The 17926-nt window shown below is 41.0% G+C and overlaps 1 protein-coding gene across 1 annotated transcript in view; it reads left to right on the top strand.

The window, feature by feature from the left end:
• RPAP3 (RNA polymerase II associated protein 3) overlaps positions 1 to 12451 on the top strand; it is a 47415-nt gene extending 34964 nt beyond the window's left edge. The window contains exons 13-17 of the mRNA XM_018561590.1: positions 2617 to 2837; positions 7185 to 7365; positions 8589 to 8686; positions 9811 to 9911; positions 12246 to 12451. Coding sequence (XP_018417092.1) covers positions 2617 to 2837; positions 7185 to 7365; positions 8589 to 8686; positions 9811 to 9911; positions 12246 to 12331 — 687 coding nt within the window. The 3' untranslated portion in view covers positions 12332 to 12451. The remainder of the gene's footprint in view (positions 1 to 2616; positions 2838 to 7184; positions 7366 to 8588; positions 8687 to 9810; positions 9912 to 12245) is intronic.
• The last annotated feature ends 5475 nt before the right edge of the window (positions 12452 to 17926 follow it).

The following is a 17926-nucleotide window of genomic DNA, read 5'->3' on the forward strand; positions in this document are numbered from 1 at the left end:
TCCCCCCTCTGCCAATCCCTCCACTGGCTTCCACTCGCCCAGAGGATAAAATTCAAAATATTAACAGTCACCTATAAAGCCATCCACAACTCTGCCCCCGGATATATCTCAGACCTTGTCTCAAAGTATCACCCTAAACGTCCCCTCCGCTCATCCATTGACCTCCTGCTTTCCAGCTCCCTTGTCTACTCCTCCCATACTCGCCTCCAGGACTTCTCTAGAGTCTCTCCCATCCTCTGGAACTCCTTACCCCAACCTGTCCGTCTATCTCCCACCTTGACTGCCTTTAGGCGTTCCCTAAAGACTCATCTCTTCAGGGAAGCCTATCCCACCTCAACCTAACCACTGAACCTTCACATTCTCACATAATTCATTCCCACAGCTACCTCATGTATCATTTCCCCCTCCTCTTTTAGATTGTAAGCCCTCAGTGGCAGGGCCCTCCTTACCATCTTGTCTTGAATTGTATTGTAACTGTAATGTCTTCCTTATATTGTAAAGAGCTGCGCAAACTGTTGGCGCTATATAAATACTATGTAGTAATAATAATAATAATTCAGAGATGATTTGAGGATCTTCAGCCGAGTGATACACAAATAAGTTACATTTTTCTTAATAGTTAAGGTACTTGAATGCATTCTTAAGATTTAACTCCTGAGTTCAGTGGTCACTTTAAGTGCTACTGGACATAGGTGTTTTTAGCTGCCTGCATAAGTGAGTGTAGACAGCTGCCTCGCTATGATGAACCAAGAGAGTCATCGCAAGTAGGAATATACCACTTTGTAGACTGGGAGCAGCTCTAGTGCTTATGCATACTGTGTTGGCATTCACCTGCTATTTTCTCTGCACCATTGGCTTCCACAGAGGGTACAAAAGCAGCCAAAAGTTTTAAGGCTAAAATAGTCATTTGCAATGTTGGTTCTCTGGTGATTTCTCCATTTGACCCCTTTAAATGGTCATTGTCAGAAAAATGATCGGTCCTAGTGGTTGTACAATTTACAATCTGTACAAAAAGGTTGCTGAGACCCGGATTAACTATGGAAGAATGAAAATGAGGATTAATAACGATCATCTATTGTCACTTTATGAATAGGCCCCTATGTCCTAAACTTCTTTTTTGGAAAGTATACTTATAGCATAGTAACATTAAAGATGATATCCTGAAAAGTCAAAACTCCCCTGATTGCTGTATAGTAACTTAAGGTGCCCATACACTGTACGATTCTCGTACGAGAATGGCGGGAAATCCCGCGATCGTACAATATTCGTACAGTGTATAGAAGGCGCGCGACCGTTTCTACTGTACGGTTGCACGTCTTCCGTCGAACAAGCAGGCTTGAAAACCCACCGAGAATCGTACGATTCTCGGCGGGTTAGTGGCCTGCTTGTTCGACAACTGCCGAACGTGCCGGTGTGCACAATGTAACCACAGAAACTGCTTTGAGTTTGATTTTACTTTGCCTTTGAGACTATATAGATAGCTTGAGTCTGATAATGATCCAATGACCCACTGTTTAATATTCTGGTGAGTTACATTAAAGAGACCCTGTCACCAGATCATTAATTTCGATGACAATCTTCCCATACGATTTAGACTTCAGCTGAGCGATCCATCTTCAGGGCCTGCTCACACGACGTCCGTTTTCTGTGCTGACCTGATCCGTACGCTCCTGCACTAAAAATGTATCCCTATGTGTTTTATGGGCTACAGTTCTCACGTGCGCAGTCCGTTCAGGTTACGACAGAAAAATACTGCATGTCACATTTTGTACGGTCAGGAAACGGTCTGGAAACGCAAAACGCGTCAAAAACACACTGCACTGCACTGCAGCTAACATACTGACAGCCCCACGCCAGCAAAAAAAATGTATTGATTTTTTTTTTAACTGGAACGCATCAAAAACGCGGCAAAAACACATAGCACCGCGTCTGCAGATCCGCACCTGATCCGGACCTGAAACTCATGTGAACAGGCCCTCAGAAGGGCAGAGGGAGATGGGTTAGCACAGAAATTAGCCACTCCCATAAAAGAAGAAGGCTAAGATAGATAGGGGGCTGAGCCAGAGAAATAACTCTTCTTGGAGTAGTCAAAGTAAGCATTTAGAATCCTTTTGTGATGTGCTTTTACCTGCAATTTTTAAGTTGGTGTGATGACAAGGGTCACTTTAACCACTTGCTGTCCAGCCGATTGCAGTCAAATGCCTGGACAGCTGACTCCTAACGGCTGGTGTGCGTTTATCAACATCCTTTCCGCCTCCTGCACACTACCATTTTTTATTTTTTTTTACATTTTGGGCACTTTTTCCTTTTTTATACAGTAAAAAAGCCCAGTGGTGATTAAATACCATCAAAACCTCTATCCTGAAAAAATGACACAAAATTAATTTTGGTACGGCGTTGCATGACTGAATAAATGTCAAAGTACCTCAGCGCTGAATACTGTAAAATGGCCTGGACAGGAAAGGGGTCCTCAAGTGGTTAAAAGGGAATTATAGTGTATTTTCAATAAGTGCACATTTTTAAGTTATTAGTGCAGTATTTAGACACTTTTTAAAATGACGTTCTCAGATGATACAAAACCTGTGCCTGGTAAATACTTTATCTGGTTCCTTTTAGAAACCTTTAAGAAGGATGGTAATTGAAGAGGTTGGAGGCGTAACCATAAATCCAGGAAATATTTTGACCGAAAGCACTCCTTGTAATTTGAATATTGTCAGCCAAGTTGAGGAGCCTAGTAAAGAGGATCTGAAAGTTCAAGAACAAATCTCCACATCTCCTGATATTCCCAGTGCTAAGATGATGAAGATAGAAGAAATTAGTGATGTGCCAACCCCACAGTAAGTTGTCAGTGTGTCCAAACACGTGCTCTCTTTAATGCTGTTGAGTTTGAGGAGCCAATGAGAAAATAATCGTGCTTTACATTTTATTTATATTCGGAAATCATCTTTTCATTTTTTTTAATATGGATACAGCCCTCCAGCTTCTCTACACACTACCTTGCTTGGGAGGTAGGGAACACAGGTGTGTTTTTGTGTAATTTTGTTGCTATCACATAGAGTGCTCACAGTTCTCCTATGTGATAACACATTAGTGGTGTCAAGTTCTCTGTAAGCACACATATGTGGTCTATTAATCTCCTAATGTCACCTCTGTATTCCAATGAAGCTGGTCAAGGTCAGATCAAGCTTGATCAGCCTTATCCGCAGCCATGAAATGGCAGATCAGAAACCGGAAGTGACATTCTTGTTGCTTCTGGCTTCATTCACCCTCCGCTCTAGCTGCCAGCACCCGCCATGGCCTTCCCAATTGCACGTAGACAATGTCCCTGTTGGGTTATAAGCCCAGGCCTAGATCTGCAAGGGCAACTAAAAGCTCTTACATGACAGTCTAACCAATTCTCAACTATGTAATATATAAGACTTCTTCTCGTTACATTTTGGAACTCTCTGTCACAAGCAGCGGTATCAGCAGAAAGTATTGATTCATTAAAAAAATTAGTTAGATACCTTCCTCAGAGACTGTTACATACATGAGTACAGGTACTCTTGAAACCAAAGACCACAAAGGGACTCGTACACACACACACACACACACAATGGACCTGTGTCTTTATTCAACCTCAAATACTATGGAACTCTGTAAGACTGCTAAAGAAAAGGCTCCTATGTGATAGACTCAACTGGTCTCAGACCCTGTTAAAATTTGATGCTCAAGACTTGTAAAGTAAAAAAAACTTCCTTTACCTCCCAAGAAAGCTAAATCCTCCTACATTTGTTATAACAAGATGAGCAGCGCTAAGAGTTCAATTAGCTATATCTCATACAGGTGACAGTGATTTAAACCAAAATAGTGCTTCCTTACCACATTACTTAAATTAGATACTAACGTTTTTAATATCCAGGCAATGTGATGAACTTTTAGTGTATCATGTCAAAACATCAATATAAATAAATAAAAATTGTGATATAAAATACCAGCTGCTGTATTAACCCCTTCGTGACTGACGACGTACAGTGTACGTCGCCAGCATCGGGATGGGTCTGAAGATGTTTAAACCGAACACCTCCTACATTTGTACCTGACACAGACACTGCAGCTCACAGCGGGATGGATTCAGCAGCAGATACATTGCCTTTAATCAAGAAAGCAGTTGATAGGACTAGGTGTGTCTATCTGATTATTGACAAGCTACAGGCTTGTGAATTAACAGTGACAGTGCTGATAACCATGCCCCTTTCAACGTCTTCCCATCCCACTGTAGTGCGAACAAGCGAGCACAGCCTACATGGGGATGACAAGGCCATTCTGAATTTAGGAGCAGTGCAGCATAATTGTCATCCATCACAGGAAGCTTCATTAGTTTATCCCTCGGCGTCCTCACGTCCTATAGACAGTGTATAGAACGTAATGACTCGGGGACCTTAGACTGCTGCAGAGAAGGGGGAGACAGGCGCCAGGGACCAGTATAAGAGCAAGCTGGCTTGGAGGATCAGGTGAGTACAACTTTTTTATTTTCCTACATACACCAAAACAAGCAGGCAAGGCTAATAAAAAAATGTTTGCCCTGGGTTCTTCTTTAAGTGCTACACAATTTTTTTTTTTTTGTGTGTAAATAAAAGATTTACATACAGTAACTGTTGTCATAGACTTTTATACATGTTGTCATCTTTTCATAAATATCTCCCATTCTAGCAGTGCTAGACTGTATCTTATCTGCAGCCCATACACCATGGAACTAGTTCTGCCATTTCAGTAAACATTTACTCATTATTCTTAAAGCACATCACCCTTAGTTCTTGGGAAACACAGTAACACAATGGGATCTGTTTATAAACAATTTGTAGAGCCATTCATATCTGTTAACGTTTGTTCTGCGTGAATAGAGGCAAAAACAAATGGTCTTGGTATATTTTCTTTTCCGGTCGAATGCTCAGCTCCATCTAATGGCCATAATGTGGTATTTAACAAGTGTTACATTCAACCTGAAAAGAAAATCTATGAAAAACATTTGTGTTTGCCTCTGTGCACACAGAATAAACGTTCACAGAGATTTGCAGGGCGAGTGGATTATAAATAGACCCTAATGTGTGTTGTTTTATTTTGGTTCCATTTTATATTTAGAAATGTATGTAATTGTACACATTAAAGTGCATTATTTTCATGCTTCCGGGATAATAGGAATTAAGCTGTTAAATGCCATTATACATCATTGCAGTTCTGCCTTGCTCACAAGTCATATGGATTATTACTATAATTTGTGCAATATTTTGTGCTAAATATAAACATTTTTAGAACGCTATTTTTAGAATGGAGGATTTGTAGAACATTGTGTGATTGCCACAGTAACAGAACTTGAAAGTCATTCACATGGATCATCCATTTAATTAAATCCATTTCTGCTGCTCTGCAGTCTGTGATTTTCCTTTGAAGTTCAGGAATGCCCCTTTTCTAATGAAAATGAGTGTGCTTTTATTAGATACAAAAGCTATACAAATCAGAAGAATGAGTGCCGTGTTTAGATCGAAGATGTATATTGTTTTATATAGACAACATCACAAAAAAGATATCTTATCATTACTTCATATAGATTGTATGAAGAACATTGGTGCATTACAGGTTGTTTACTGCTCCACTTGTTTCATCGAAGTATGAGCTGGTCTTTGAATCCTCACTCTCATATATAATTCAAAATTCAATCTGTAGATGTTGCCGTTTACAGTGTATGGTATGGCTTCAGCTGTCATTATTATTGTTTATACATGTGATGTCTAATAGTTCTATATCATTTACATTAGCAATGCTAACTGAACATTTAGAAGAATATTACAGTCCTCTGTGGCAGCATTGTTATTTTTGTGTACCTGTTTAGTTGTGCATTGTATAGACTGAATCATTGAACACAGATGACGAATTCACTTTAAATAACAAGTCCACCCAAACATGGTATTATGTTTGGATTTTTCCCTGGGATCTTAAAGTGGAACTTAATAGCAATTGTAAAGATTTGCTGTTTCATAGGGTACATCTACAAATGTTATTAGTGCCAAAGCAGTGCCCTAAAAATGCAAGTTTTGTCTTGAATCCCTCCTGATAAATATCAGTGCACCTTTTGGTTGGTGAGGGTGCCTGGACACTCCTGGGGAGAAAAGACAACAACATGCCCCTTTCACAGGAGACACATATTTGTGCCACGCCACAGATTCCACACTCCACCTGCATGTCTGCCCGCTGTTATATCCTCTGCGACTGTTGCACATATTTTCCTCTTTCATACCCTCCGCAACCTCTTCTAAGTGAACTAGCTCCTGTTATAACCTCCTCACTCCTGCACATACTGCCTGTTCTAATATCCTCCATTCTCCTCTCCTATTCATTCTTCCCCATCATACCTTCTGCAATTACCTTCTGTGCAATGATGACCACTGTCATAGCCTTTTTTCATACCCCTAACACTCCTCTTCTGCACATAGTGCCCACATGCTTCCTGGCTTTATAACCTCAGCCCTACATGAACTGGCCCCTGCCATGGACTTTACACACCTGTCTTGCACATAGAGAGGTACTGACCTGAGGCAGGAAATGCAACTGAACTACAGAGTGGTAAGGAAAGTGGGATCGCCAATGTGCTCTCTATAAGGCTCATCTGCCATGGTGGCAGATGGGACCTGTAGTAATGTTTGTAAACAATCCCAGGTCCAGATGATGGGGCTGTGTGGGTGGAGCAGCCAATTTTAAAACGAGATTCCCCTTGGAAGAATGACACCCAACACAAATCCCACATACCCAATAGCTTGTGGTGCAGTGAAAAAAAATAGTGCATGCATATTGCTATTGTGATAGCATAAGTTGCAGCACAATCCACGGCCGCCGGGAGTTATGCTGGGGTGCCATTGCGATCTGACCATGTTTCTTGTCCAATAGTGATGTCTAATAGTTTCATATAGTTTCAATAGTTTCATCACCCTAAATGTTCAGTTGGCATTACACCCCAAGTATGGGTGTAATATGAAACATGGTCAGAAAGGTGAATTTAGCCTTTAGAATTCTAGAATAGCTAGAATTTCTGTCAGCTTGTTATTATTGTCTGTTTCCCTAGAAGCTTCAACAAAGACATTGTCATTATTTGAATTAAACTGTAACTTTTATGCAGTGTAATGTATCTATTTATCTTTTGCAATTCTTAGGAGCAATATAGACAACTATGTTCTGCCTCCAACACCACAGCCAAAAGCAATAGATGATACGCCCCCATTATTGCCACCCTTGACCACTGACATTCCAGGTGTCCCTACAAATTCATTTCAGCTTGAGGCAGATTTCAGGAGACTGAAGGGCAACCAGGAAATGTTATACATGTACATGAAGGTAAGAAAACATTTACTGTTTTTGTTGCACGATTCTTTCTTTAGAAATAAAAAAAACACCAGTCGTAAAATGGTAAAGCTTTATGATAAACTTCAGCCTTCACTTCAATCTTGCAGAGTTGTACAGGCTTCTCTCCTGTACTGAGGGCACATTCACACCACATCCAAATTACCTCCAGCCAGACTGTTTCTGGACCCAAAATGCATCCCAATGCTATTTCTGGCCTCTGTTCCCACCAGTGCAGTCCATACCAGACCAGAAAAATACTTCTTGTCCTATTTTGTCTTGTCTGGAATGCACTGGAATGCATCAAACTGCATCAAAAACGCATGGAACGCACCTGTAAGACCAATTTATGCAAAAAAAATAAACACATTCCAATTGCGGCAAAAACGCAATACACTATGTTCCAGATCTGGTCCGGAAAATGGTGTGAACCCAGCCTCAAGGTGTTTACTCTAATTTCACTGCACACTGTCAGCTTTTCATAGTGTGCATTAGAAGCTGCAGCATGTCATGAATGAAAGGGGTGGGCCAGGAACAGGCAGCTGGAGAGGAAAGTGCCATGGGTTCCATCCATCCGACTTGCTACCAATTCTAATGCGCCTGGTGGGAAGCTCACAGTTCTTTTAATCATGGAGGCTCAGCATCACACGCAGGTTTTATCTGGAGCAGTCTGCATGCAAATGCAGTCTGCCTAGGAATGCCCACTCCTACTGGCTGATGCCCACTCATCAATCACAGTGATATTTGCATAACCACTCCCAATGCCAACCCAAGGACCATAATCAGGGATTATGGTCCTTGAGAGGAGTAGAGATGCAGAGTGATGCTATTTTGTAAGTTTGCAAGTCCCTGCCACTATACCCAAATCTCAGGCAGTTCTGTTCTGCAAAGCCTTGACACTTACTGCACAACCAAAGCCCCCCCATCTGCTCTATGGTTTATTGCTATGACTTGCTGGCCAGTAGGAATGCGTAGGTGGTAGACAAGCTTTGCCACAACTAAGAAATATTTTGGAATTTGCAAACCAGTATGGCCTGAGTTTTCGGGCATAGCAATAGGAAGTTTCAGGTGACTTGGGAGGATTATGAGTGCGCCTAAATGTTCATTTATTTTGTTGCGGTTCCTTATTAATTGTAACTTCTTTTCAAAATGTTGGTAATATATAAATATACAACTTTTAAAAAGTTATGTTATGCTTTCTTTTTGTTTGATTGTAGCAAATTGAACCTTCTTCATACACTAAAATCTTCCAAAAAGCTTTAGATCCAGATGTGTTTAATGAAATGATAAAGATCCTGCGGCTTAAATACATTGAGTGAGTAGAAATTTTATCTATAGTAACACATCTTTTTTTTATAAATGTTGAAGAATGCAATTTTATGAAAGTTTGTTTGCAAGTGATTATATATTTCTACTTACAGTTAGTTATATTACATACCAGTAAACATAACCACAGTTTTGTGGGTGTGAACAAACCATGCACTGGCAGAAGTGTGCCCATTGCTCCTGATAACCATTTCCAGCTTTCCATGCTTGGTGTTAAATGTTGTAATCCATTTAGGCATCACATAGACTGCAGATCATTATTACATATCTTAAAGCACTGTTTGTAATAATCAATATACCGCATTCACGTAGATGCGATTTGCCAATCATGCAACTTTATGATTAAAAGATCTGCAACAACTTCACATTTTTTTAATATGTACGATGATGAAATCATTTCCTGTTCGATTACAGTGGTTTGAAGTATGAATTAGGTGCCTCTTGTCTACTATGCAAGTGCAACACTGTTTATGTAGGCATCTAACAATATAAAGCTGGCCATACACTATATTATCTGTTTGTACAATCTTTTAAACGTACCAGAATATGAGCACAGATTAAGCAATCCGTTCAATCTATATTAAATCCGGAATGCCCTAGCCTTGCATTAGTTGATGGTAGACTAAGACTGGCCATACACCTATCAATTTTTTTCATTCAACCCGCAGGCTGAGCGAAAATAATTAACCCGAATCCTCCATCAACACAAACAGCGCGTCGATCGAGGAATCCCCGCTGTTTACATTGTATTCTGACAGGTGTCATCGTCACCTATCAGAATACCCGATCAGAATGGGCAGCTCATTGGCTGCCGGCTCTGATTGCGAGAATATTTTACAGCAGGCTCCTTTGATCAGCTAATCGAGGAATGCTGGCTCAAAGGGAGCCGACAGCCCCACACACTGCAAATTTCGTCCGGTACATTAAAAACTGCCTGAAATTTGATCAGAGTATGGGCACCTATACAAAGGATTTGCAGTGTATGGTCTGCATAAGCTGCATATGTGAAATCCTTATTACCGACAGATGCTTTAACCCAAAATCTCCAAATTACTAAAACTTATATTGATAAGTGATTCATAGTAGCATAACAAGTGTATTTATATTCTCCAGGAATGAAGATGCAGCTAAGGTTTTGGAAATTTTACAAAGAATGTCTGAGATTAGGAGATTTGATATGGCAGTGATGTTTTTGTCAGAAACAGAGAAAGAAGGTAAGCTCTGAATATTTAGTTATGCATGTCATTAAAATACAGCTATATTGCCAGCTCACTGCTGGGATGTTTATTTTATATACTTAGCAATGAATATGTTAATGTACCATAAATTACTGCACATATGTTGTTGGGAACAATTTCAAGTACTTATCTGTTGATCATGTTTTCTTCATCTGAATGCTGATGGAAAATAGCACCACCTGACCATAAAGCCTGTCATATAAGGCTGGGCACACACCTTACAACCATCGCAAGACTTTTGTCTTGCGATGTTTGTAAGGTACTTTAAAAAACGTACGATCTGCCTATGTTGCATAGGCAAATCGTACTTGCGATGATAGCAAGCCACGCCCCCTGAGGGGCGGGCTTCCGATGACCGCAATGCCGAACGGACAGTGTGCACTTGCGCACACCGGCCCGTACGGCTGTTATCATACGGACATGCCACAAACCCGCCGAACATTGTACGATGCTCGGCGGGTTTTCGAACATGTCCGTAAGTTTAAAGTCGTGCGACCTTACAGTAGTAGAGGTCGCCCGGCTTCCACACACCTTACGATAATCGTACGATCGCGGGATTTCCCGCGATTATCGTACGATTATCGTAAGGTGTGTGGGGACCTTAACTCTTTATAGAGAAGTCCTGTAAATGAGCATATAAGGTTGTGACAAAACAAAGTAATCAAAACGTGATAGCACGCAAAAATTACATAGATATGTGTACATAGAGGTGAAGCTCCATAGAGAAGACAGAGCAAATTGATAATATAATAGCGTATGTACAATACTTTTGAGTCTCATCTTTATAAATGTGGCAATTTATTGTTAGGGATTGATGCCCCACTAGAAGGAGGGATAAAGTGGAACTCTAGGCAGATAGAAATTACACAAAGTTCTGTAGCTCTGTAATCATTAACACCTAATTGAATGCATTTTTGAAAAAATACAAGCAGTGTAAGTATCTGTTTGGACATGGTGTTGGCCTTATGCAGGCTTTATATAGCATAGCTGAAGTGTGAGAGGAAGCAGTAGCACAAGGAGACATTCAGTGTGTATGCTGGCAAGAAGCATGCGTATATAAAAAGAAAGCAGAGTGACAGGGAGATGAGTTCATGACTAAGCTGCTTCTCCTTTCATTGTTCAGTAACAGGGTGCATTCAGTTCAGGATGACCTGGTCTCGGAAGAAGTGTGTTGAATAATATCTGAGGATACCTAGAAGCAGTAAAAAATACTGCAGGGGAAATTTCTGAATTGAAGTTAAATATTGCACCAAAAACAGTTTTTTTAATGTTTTAGATTTTATCCTTTTTGCTGCCAGAGCCATTAAAAAAAATGGCATACATGTTAAAATGCATATTTTAGGCCTTATGACTACTTTGTCTCCATGCAGAAGTTGGGAGGAGTTTTCTGACATTGTTCAGGTCAAACTGCAGGGTGATTTGAGCAGACAAGGGAGTTCCCAGCGCAGGGCATTAAAACTACAGGGCAAGGAACATGTAGATTAACATAGCAGGTTCCCATTACCCTCCACCAAATAAAACGCTTTCTCTAGAGTTCTTCTTTTGCCCTTTCTCTGCCAATAATGTCTCCTATATGTCATAGCAATTCCTTTCCTACCTGGTCAATAACGTTTGGACTATAACCTGGCAGTCGAAGGATTGAAAGAAGCTCACAGCCGCAACAGTATACTATATATTCTAGAGTTGTCACAAAACTCACCTTTACTGACAGTAGCAGTCCCCCCAAAAAAATTATGTTAAAGCTGAACTCCAGACAGATATAGATAACAAAGCAATGCAGCTCTGTATTCATTTATACATCCTAGCATTTTCCTATTTAAAAGAAAGTGGTGTAAGTGCCTGAATTTAGCTTGGCTTCCTCCAAGTCCCTGTAAAGCAAAGCTGAGAAGCACCACAAGGAGCCAATCACAGGTGCTGCAGCCAAAGGAGCATGCTGATAAGAGGAAAGAGCAGAGTGATGAATAGATGAGTGACTGGACAGCTTCTCCTTTCACTGTCCAGTCACGGACTTGGGATGGGGAGGAGACCTGCAACTGCAGTTACTGCAACTACTTTACTGCAGTAGGGAGAAATCGTTGCTACCTGTTAGAGCTGTGCTGTGTGGCCGTGCTGTGCATATATCGGGAACGGATGGACAGAAATACAAATCCTGTGGCAGTTTAAGCAGCCCCATATATGTATTTTATAAGGGTATTTAGCTGTTTGCCCGGAGTTCAGCTTTAATACATTTTTATATTGTTTTTTTTTTTTGCTTGATTGATAGTTTTTTGTTTGCTTTTTATTAACTTCTGTGCTGTTCATTTTTCACAGATGTGCGTACCTTGTTTACTTATATAGAACAGTCACTAAAGACAAGTCATTCTTGTGAAGCCCTAAAAAAGAAATATGGCATCTGAAAATCAAAATCAAAACAAGAAATATATGTAAAAGGCAGTTAATAAGATTAAAGCTTTTTGGTAAAAAAAATGATGGACTCTGTATAAATCCTGTACAAAATAAATCCATTTTTTTGTACCTGTGGTGATTATATTTAGTCATTTTCTGTTTCTACTAAATATGCTATTTTGTATGAGTTGCAAAGAATCCCATTCAGGCATTTCAGAGAATAGAAATACCTTGCGCTGAAAGGTTCTGGACTGGTGAAAGTAGTATATTGAATTAAAATCAGTGATACCCCGCAACAAGTGCAAAAAGATGCAGCAAAGAAGTGACAATGGTAATAATTAAATTCTGCGTAGAGGGTATACACAACCCTAGGGAACATATAAACCTAAAAGAAAAAATACAAAATTAGCCTGACCTGGTACAAGGCAAAAATAAGAAACCAGAAAAGCAAAGCAGCTAAGAGCTGCCCAGCAACCAAGGACAGGTAATGGATATTAAACTCCATCCAAAACAGCTGTGGGACATCTGCTGGAGGCCACTGAAAGCACAAACGTTTAAGGTATGTACCAAAAGCAAGTGACACAGGGAGCATCAGGTTTGGGAAAGAACCAAACTCAAAACTTTATTAAAGAACATATAGGTAGTCAATGACCTCAGAGAAAAGAATTTTACATTGAGTACATTGTCGTACAGTACAGAACACAGGATGGGTTATATGCAGCTAAATTCAGGTTATTGGACACTGACAAAAAAAGCTGCAGGAGCATTCCCAGTATAACCCCTCTCACAGCAAGCCTCACTTTTTGCTGTGCTTAGGTGATGGCCGTCTTTAATGAGGTGATCCACATTGCTCTGAACTGGCACTTAGACAATGGTACTTAGACATCCTCAGACTCCTGCTAGATTCCTCATGGGTACTCCTGGATCATCTGGTTCTAGTGTCCCAAGAGCTGAACCTGCTTCTCGGTCACTGGCTTTAAAGGCATGGCTATTGAAGCCCAGATCTGGAAGGTAGGGGGCCTGTCGGATTTGGTCATCCCTAGAAGCAAGGATGTTGACTTCATCGAAAATCTACCATAGTACCTGGAGGGCTTTCATTGCGTGGTGCATTGCTAGGAAATTCCATCCTCCAAGTTAGCAACCTTTTTACTGTATGAGCATTTTCAAATGTTACATATGGACAAAGTTCTTCTATGGCTTAAGTCCTCCTTTTTCCCTAAAGTTGTTTCTTCCTTCCACCTTAATTGGGACTTGTCTTTCCTACTTTATGTCCTGCTCCAAAACATCTCAAGATAATTTCTCTCCATTGTCTTGACAAGGTATGCACTGTGAGAGTCTACCTCTCTGCTACCGCTTCCTTTCAGCAGTTAGATTCTCCCTTTGTGCTCTTTGAAGGTTCCCATAGAGGACTCCCTGCCTCTCACTGCACTACTGCTAGTGGATTTGCCAACATTCTGAGCATATAGTCTGCAGGATAGGGTTGCTCCAGTTACTGTTAATGCACACTCTTCCAGATCAGTTAGTGGTTCTTGTGCTTTTCAGCATCGGGCACCTTTTTCTTAGATTTGCAAGGCTGACACCTGGTCTTCTGTTCACATTTGTTATATTTTATCAGGTGGATGGTCAGGACTCCTCTGATGCCAGTTTCAGGCATGAGGTGTTTTAAACTGAGTTCTATCGAGCCCTTTTCTTGACCCGTTGTTACATGGGCCTGTCAGAGTTTTTTTGTTTTTACTGTGTTGCCTACCTTTCAGATGGTATGATTTGGGATGTGATATGGTTAAGATTACAAATCTTTTGCCCTGTACTGTACAATTATGAAATCCTATTTTTCTCTCTAATGCATTCAGAGAACCCTTCATGTCATACTGCTACCTACAGAAGGATTGCAAAAGAAAACTGTAGGCCAGTCTTGGGTATAGCCCCCTTTAGATTGTAAGCCCCCACGGGCAGGGCCCTCCTTACCATCTTGTCTTGAATTGTATTGTAATGTCTTCCTTATATTGTAAAGTGCTGTGCAAATTGTTGGTGCTATAAAAATCCTGTATAATAATATAATAATAATACTTCCAGCATACCTCAGTTTTTTCTAGTGTCCTAGGATGATGGACATCTGCTGATTCAAGGCTTTACCTACATTTTTTCTCAGTAATCAAGATTCCTCACTAGGTTGCTGCAGGTGGTCTCCTTGAGGCTATGCAGCACAGTTGTCCTCAGCCTTGGCTTTTGGTCTTACTGTAACTAGACCCTGCTGGACAGGACGTTGTAAGATGAACTTAAAAGTGACCCTCGGGCACTGGGCTATGCTTGAGCACTTCCCACACTGCTTCTGGTAGAGTTAGCTGTGGAGCGTTTTCCAGGTATAGAGTTTGCATTGCCACTGCGCTTTCTCTGAAGTCTCACTTTCGTTAGTAGGCTGTTCGGGCCAGGTACCAGGAGCTCCCTCATTTCTATTAGTCGCTGGGTGCCTACTTGTATTGACTATTTCCTGCTGGCTTGCCATGGAAGGGCAGTCCATCCAGTCTTTCCCATGAGATATTGTTGAGCTGAATCCTTTCTTTCCTGCATTTGGGTCTGAACCAACCTTTGGCCATTAGTACCATAAATGACCAAATCTTTGCTCTTGACATTCTGCCTTTTACCTTAACCAAAGCATTGTCCTTTCATCCTTGGGTCCAGCTACAGTTCGCCAGAAGGAGATCTCTCTCCATTGTCTGGATGTAGTCCAGGCTGTTAAAGCTTATCTCTCAGTCATGTCTTCTTTCAGACAGATTCCCTTTTTGCCATTGTGGATGGGCACAAGAAGGGTGTCCTGGCTTCTTGTTCCACTATTTTTAAGTGGCTCAGACAGACCATCTTATGGTCTCAAGGATCAGGTTCCCCCCTTTCCAGTTAAGGCTCACTCCACTAGGACTGTGAGTGCTTTTTGGGCATTTCACCACCAAGCCTCTGTTTACCAGGTTTGTAGAACTGCCACCTAGTCTTCTGTACACATGTTCTCTACAATGTACGTTGTACCAGGAGCACGATTCTGCCTCATGTAATAATAGCTTTGTGTGTAAGGTCCTTCAGGCAGCTCTTTGAGCTGCAGGCAGTCCCCTTTTCTTATTCCTGTGGGGCCTGTTAGCTGTTTTTTTTGCCTGTGTTGCCCACCTGTCAGTTGGACTGCATTTGGACTTTGTATTCCCTTTATATTAATAATCCTGCTCTTGGTACTGGTTTGCTAGGCTGGCCTACATTTTTTTGTTTGCTACTGTCCAGTCCTCCTGTAGCAGGCAGTATAACTCTTAGGTTTCAAGACCTATTCCAACCTTGGTGACCTAGTGCATTGAGTTACCCTTTTTTTTGTGCACTAATAAAATAAAAAACCATCATGAACCATGAAATGTGGTATTTCGCTACCATGTGCTATGGTGCACTGCAACACATGTGCATTGGCACTGTGTTGCCTTAGTGCATTGAGGCACCATTCATACTGAATGGCACTGCACCATGCTTAACATCTTTCTGTGTCCTTCAATTGAATGTATGATACCTCTTGCATATCTGCACATTTTCCTTCATTGTGTACCTGAAAAGGTATCATATGTATAAGGCCACTTAAGAAGCTGGCTGGCCCTGCATCACCATTCAGCGGAGCCAGAGCCCTCTCCACCCACTGCTTATTGGTTTAGTTAAACGCTATGAACAGCAGCCCCGTTGTGTGCATGCTTGCTTGACTGCTTTGCCAAGTGCAGTGCAAAGCATCTCAGTTTGCCTGTGTCCTATTTAGATAATTTGCACTGATCTTGGCAAATATACGTTACCATCTCTCACACGTACCTCTGCAGCCCTGTATGCAATATGGGTGCATGGTCCATGGTGGTACGGTCTAAGCAAAGAAAGCCAGCACTCCAATGTGATTTTGTAATGTTTACGTTATGAAACCATTGTCATGTGAACCTCAGCTTTTTATGAACATACAGCCCCCCCTTATCAAGGTGCCATAAATAAAACAAAGTTTTAATTCAAAAGACAATTGTTTCAGAGTAAACACTGCAAAATAATATGGAAGTGACGTATTGAACAAAAAAATAAAGTCTTCTGAGTGCACCTGAAAATTTATTGTCAATTATGTTCATTTGGATATCTTTTTTTTCAAAAGCTGGACATGGTTAAAATGTCTTTCCAGCCAACACTCATACACAGGAATGTTGATTCCCAACGCCTGGTAATAGATTTCATTAATTCAGTACACTGTTATAGATCTTTATTTTCAGGCTCCCTTTAAATTACTCTGCAGTAAGGAGCTCATAGCAACAGCTGCTGTCTCTAATGATTGGTAATCTTTGCTCCAGTCAGAGCAAGGAGACACTTGAGGTAGGGCAATTTGACAGTTGGAAGGTTCTGAGAGGAATTGGAGCTCTGTGGTGACAGACTGAGGAGCGGGCATATTACGTTCTGTGGTGTAGAAGAAAAATCATCACAATGTATTGACTTTTCAGTGTCTTCTGCTCTGGGGGAGTACTGCTTGCTGTGTTCCGGGGGCTTCAGAGATTACCCATGTATGGAGAATGAGAGGAGAAAGGCATCCCCAATGTGTCGGATGTAACCCTTAACACAGTGCAGCTTTTGTTTTACTAAGGAAAGAGACATGAATGTGAAGATGATTTTATTGAATCTGCTGGTAAATTATTTAAAGCCTTTTGTCTGAAATAGAGTTTGCACATCCAAACCCATGGAAATCCCTTTTTCCCCAAAGATGTGAAGTCAGGTACTGGTTACAGAAGAGGATAACTTAAGAAATGATAGTGTGCAGAGTAGGACCTGAAAGTACTAAGTAACCAAAGTTCGTTATCTGAGAATGGAAAATTAAATTTTCCTACTTCAAGAAAGCCCTTTATATGGCTTGTATATGAGGCTTGCAGAGGAATAAGAGTATTGTGGGAGCAGTTAGGGAAACCTGACTCCTGATAAATACGGATGAGCCTCAGGTTCTGGTCAACCTAAACCCAAGTTGGTTGCAGTCTGCTGAATGCATGAATTATTTGGCAAGTTTACATGCTTGCTGAACCTCCAACAAACCAATGATGCTGTGTGACCCACTGGTTGACTGAGCAGCACAGTGTCATTGGTTGTTAGGATGCAGACGGTTGCACCATAACAACCTATGACGCTGTGGGGCTAACAGCCATGATGTAAGTATGCATATAATATACCTGGTCATCGCACTCTCACGGCTTAGTGGCCATTCAGAGAATGCCTAGTATTTGTATTCATGAATACAAGGCGTTCTCTGATTGCACAAGGGGCAGAATGTAATGTCACCACCCATCATCCAATAACCGAACACTTTGTATTCATTGTTAATAATACTGGGCACTCTTTGAATGTCCGCTGTGCTGACTGAGTGAGCCGACCAGGTAAAGTATGCTTAATACTTTATACCTGGAGTTCGAAATTGGCAAGCCGAGTTGATTTATTTTTCATCAACATTGCAGGTGGCATTGGAGGAAGTTTGCATTTAGCATAGTAACTGGTATACTATGTATACACACAAAACCAAAAAGATGTGGTTTTTTTGGATGAAAATTTGGGATGATTGGGAGTATGTTTAGCAGGGACAT

Source organism: Nanorana parkeri, unplaced genomic scaffold (genome assembly GCF_000935625.1).
Source record: "Nanorana parkeri isolate BGI_ZX_2015 unplaced genomic scaffold, ASM93562v1 scaffold532, whole genome shotgun sequence".
NCBI lineage: Eukaryota > Metazoa > Chordata > Amphibia > Anura > Dicroglossidae > Nanorana > Nanorana parkeri.